At 35.9% G+C, this 5000-nt stretch overlaps 1 protein-coding gene across 1 annotated transcript in view; it reads left to right on the forward strand.

The window, feature by feature from the left end:
* LOC137616377 (diuretic hormone receptor-like) overlaps positions 1-5000 on the forward strand; it is a 308182-nt gene that overhangs the window by 138899 nt on the left and 164283 nt on the right. Inside the window, exon 2 of the mRNA XM_068346067.1 lies at positions 1-654. This exon is cut by the window's left edge and continues 129 nt beyond it. Coding sequence (XP_068202168.1) covers positions 240-654 — 415 coding nt within the window. The 5' untranslated portion in view covers positions 1-239. The remainder of the gene's footprint in view (positions 655-5000) is intronic.

Below are 5000 nucleotides of genomic sequence, written 5' to 3' on the forward strand. Positions count from 1 at the left end.
AAATTCGCTAAGACGCACGGTAGCTTCTTCCCCCCTCGAAAGGCATAAGCCACTTCCCGGATGTGACGTCACGCCCAGAACTTTACGAGAAGTGTTATGATTTAGGCGAAAGTTTTCTGATCACTCCAGGAAAAATGCTGACATGCTTTAGTAATTGTTCTAGTGTCCAAATTTACTTAGTGAGTAGATGAACGATTCCACTTGATAGGAGAAAATCACAACAACACACAAACTACAACATGCTTTCCGTAGCCGTTCCGACCGAGGGTGTTTCCGTTCCCGACCAAGTGGAGCTCAGGAACAGGAGTGACGGCGTGAACGCCACTTGGCGGTCGGAGAACACCACGGACCTCGAACACGACGCTGGGACGCACGACGACATCACTCCCGAGTCGGAGATCGTAACCGAACTCAGGAAAACCCTCTGGCGGAGGTTCATGGAACAGTCGACGGTGCTGAACGAAACGGACAACACCCACAAAGTGCTCAAATGTTTCCATGAATACGTCATGTCGTTCCTGGATTCGGAATACGACCAACCGACCTGTCCGGTCAAGTTCGACGGGGTGTCTTGCTGGCCCGAGACACCCGCTGGGACCCTTAGGGAGATCCCATGCTTCGATGATTTCAATGGGGTTTTCTACGACGCTTCAGGTGAGTAATAAGATTTATGTATTCCTTTATAATACCAAGGTAGGTTAGATGGGTATCCATAATGTCATTACCTAGCGTGAGACTGTTGATAACAAAAAGAAAAAAAAAACATGAACAAATTAGTATATAATTCTATACACACTATACTCCTACCTCTTTAGCGAAAAAAGAAAAAAAAATGAATAGACTGTCAATAATCGTAATCTAAATTCCAGTATCAAAGAGATCTGCTCTATATATTGAGAGAGATTAAAAGAACAAAGAGAACATTTATGTACAAAAAAAAAAAAATTCTAAACGTTTATCAGCGGTGGCAACAAATGTATACAATGTGCATTACTTCATTATATAAAAATCTAAATGTCCGGCTTTGTTCTCAAGGTCTGGTCACTATTTTCATATTCGTTTTTTCTCGGACACAAGTATGACACCTGACATATTACACTAACTACGAATACTTTACTCAAATCAACTGTCGTTGAGATACGATGATCTAATTCAGCAGCAAGAGGGGAGGTTAAATGACATTAATTTGGTCTATTGAAGAGGGAACTTCCCATGTGAGGGTTCTTAGGTGGGATAAGAAGATTGCAGGTTTAAGGATGATATATTAGAGTCAATTTCCCCCACCAAGAGCTTTACTGCATTTGCTGCTGTTACTTCAGAATGGAATATTGTGGAAATAGAGTTTGGTCAACTGAAAGGAGTTACAATGTTTAACATATGTCTTTCAATTTTAGTTATATAAATCACTGATAATATGCAGTGTAATTTTATAAAATCCAACAACTTGTGAATGTGCTCATGTACCTGTGGGAGGTCAAGTTGAACAGCTAGAAAAGCTTGGGTGACTGGTTCAAGACGGAATCAATAAAAAAAAAAAATATATTATAAGTAGGCGAACTAGAAGCACAAAATAACTTTTGTGGAATCTGTCGTCCAGTTCTTGAAAATGCTTTTAAATGAGAGTAAATATTTTTAAAATCCACAGTGAATATTCCAATACTCTTATATTTGGTAGTCTTGCGTGTTTCAGAGAAAAGAGGAGTATTTGGAACCACTGACTTTCTTTGTGAACTTTCACGGAAAAATATGACGACTGATTTAATGATACCAATGCTATTGTGGACTGATGAAACAACACTAAGATAATTGACAACCTGATTGCGCTGAAATGAGGAACCATGAATGAGAGCAACTTCCTGGTAAATACTTCAGAACCTTGGATTCAACGCCATTCTATTTTCTAGCCATTGAAGAACACCATTTCCCTGACCAACGTTTTCAAACTGATTCATGTCAGTCAGTGGTGCAAATCCAAGAAAGTCTACGCGACTCATCTTCTCACTGGATGGATACACAGAACATACACCAATTGATAACTTTTCAGTCTTAGAAATATCTGAAGTTTCATCGGATAAAATTAATAAAAGAAAAAAAAAGTAGAATTGTGTGCAGTAGTCATCTGATATGATTATTAGGTCATTTTGTGTGCAATTCGAGTTGTAACGAGTATTTATAACAGCAGATTCAAATCTCTCTCTCTCTCTCTCTCTCTCTCTCTCTCTCTCTCTCTCTCTCTCTCCGCTGATCGAGTATGCTGACCAACACTTCCTCGTTTATCGTACGTCTTTTCTTGTCTCTCCGCGTGGGTATTTTTGCAATCAGAGTTTTCACTATATATATATATTATATATTATATGTATACATATATATATACATATATATATGTATATTTATATATATATTATATATATATATATATATATATATATATATATATATATCTTTTTTACATGATTTCAGGGGGGAGGAGTGAATCCCTTGCCCCTACGTACGAGTACCCATGACTATGAACCTTTCCCTGTCCCCATCATACCTAGCAAGCACTGGTCAACTTCTCAGTCTTACCTATCACCACCCTACTCCAGCATTTCCTTTAGAATCCAATCAGTCCCAGACGTCTTCCTTTCCAATCCCATTTTTGACATCCCCAATTAACGCTGGGCATCCCGCAAGCAATTATCAACGAATACTAAATTTATCAAGTCTTGAAACCACGCAACCCTGGCTATTTTCTATTTTCTATATTCACTCCATTCACCCAAGAGTTTATTCACGTCTGACAGCATTTTTCGGTTCGCATATTGAAATATGATATCCATTTATCAATAATCTTCGTCAGTGTATATATTTTAAAGAAAAACTATTTTTCATACTATCTAAAGTTCTCAATTCACATTCTTCCCCTTTAATTCTGTTACTATTTTTTTTCCGAATTTACATCTGACAACCATATGCATCTAAAGACTCCCACCATCACCAAAACGTAATGTCCACTGTGGTGAAGCAGTGGCCAAACTCCAGACATGAATAGGACTATAGGACATGTCTGAGGTATTTATCCTGCAGCAGACTAGAAACGGCTACATATATTGCCTGTTTGCAGATATATATATATATATTATACATATATATATATATATATATAATATATATATATATATATGCATGCATATATATATATATATATATATATATATATATATATATATATAATATATATGCATGCATATATATATATATATATATATATATATATATATATAAAATTACATATATATGTGTATGCATGCATATATATAATATATATATGCATATATATATACATATATATATATACATATATATATATATATATTATATATATATATATAATATATATGCATGCATATATATATATATATATAAAATACATATATATGTGTATGCATGCATATATATATATACATATATATATATATATATATATATATATATACATACATATACATATATATATACATATATAAATATATATATATATATATATATATATATATATATATATATATCGGTGTCAATTCAATCAGGGATATGCTTCATAAGTAATTGAGTAGGCTCAATCAAGAGCACTTCTGTTACACCAGCTATCAAACCTAAAACCCAGCTTCTCGGGCTAAAACAAATTTGTAACTTCGAAAAAAGAAAATTCAGCTAAGCCTCATGAAAAGAAAATTCATTTAAGTTTTACCCATTTGAAGGCATCACTCGCAAGTTCCAGTATTGGTCTCCAGGAAAGCAAACCGATTTAAACTTTCTTCTTCACAGGACTCCTCCCAATAGTTTTAAGCAGCTTACGGGATGTATTATTGCAAACTTATCACAGGGAGGTTAATGGACTTTTTGATTTCAATCGGATTTTAAGGGTAGAAGGTTGGCCAGGGCACCAGCCACCCGTTGAGATACTACCGCTAGAATGTTATGGGGTCCTTTGACTGGCCAGACAGTATTACATTGGATCCAACTCTCTGGTTACAGGTCACTTTCCCTTTGCCTACACATACATCGAATAGTCTGACCTATTCCTTAAAGATTCTCCTCTGTCCTCCTACACGTGACAACACTGAGATTACCAAACAGTTCTTGTTCATCCAAGGGGTTAACTACTGCACTGTAATTGTTCAGTGGCAACGTCCCTCTTAGTAAGGGAAGAAGACTCTTTAGCTATGGTAAGCAGCTCTTCTAGGAGAAGGACACTCCAAAATCAAACCATTGTTCTCTAGTCTTGGGTAGTGCCATAGCCTCTTTACTATTGGTCCTCCACAGTCTTGGATTAAAGTTCTCTTACTTGAGGGTACACTCGGGCAAAATATTCTATCTAATTTCTCTTCCTCTAGTTTTGTTAAAGCTTTTATAGTTTATAAAGGAAATATTTATTTTAATGTTGTTCCTGTTCTTGAAATATTTCATTTTTACTTGTTTCCTTTCCTCACTGGGCTATTTTCCCTGTTGGGACCCCTGGGCTTATAGCATCCTACTTTTCTAATGAGGGTTGTAGCTTAGCAAGTAATAATGATAACAGTCTCAAGTTTTGTGCGGCGACTAGTTTCATGAATTCAGTTAAAATGCAATTTAATGTTTCACGCTGTACTCGATTAGAGAGAGAGAGAGAGAGAGAGAGAGAGGAGAGAGAGAGAGAGAGAGAGAGAGAGAGAGAGAGAGAGAGAGAGAGAGAGAGGCAGGCTTACTTAAGTGAGAAATACAGAAAAAGAAGCGGTTTTTTTTTCTGACAATTCCCAAGTACGCAACCGATGATTTGAAATCCCCTCTAAATAAATAATTTTAGAAGGAATATTTTCATTAGTCACACGTATGTATTTATCTAATTTTTTTTCTATCCAATCCTAAAATACGATTAAAAATACACAACCACGCTCAACAGCAATCCATTTGACCCAAACCTCATTAAGGGCAAAGGTCGTATGAGATCGACGTAAAAAGTTCGTAGCTGATCGCATTATGAA

Source organism: Palaemon carinicauda, chromosome 22 (assembly GCF_036898095.1).
Source record: "Palaemon carinicauda isolate YSFRI2023 chromosome 22, ASM3689809v2, whole genome shotgun sequence".
NCBI classification, from domain to species: domain Eukaryota; kingdom Metazoa; phylum Arthropoda; class Malacostraca; order Decapoda; family Palaemonidae; genus Palaemon; species Palaemon carinicauda.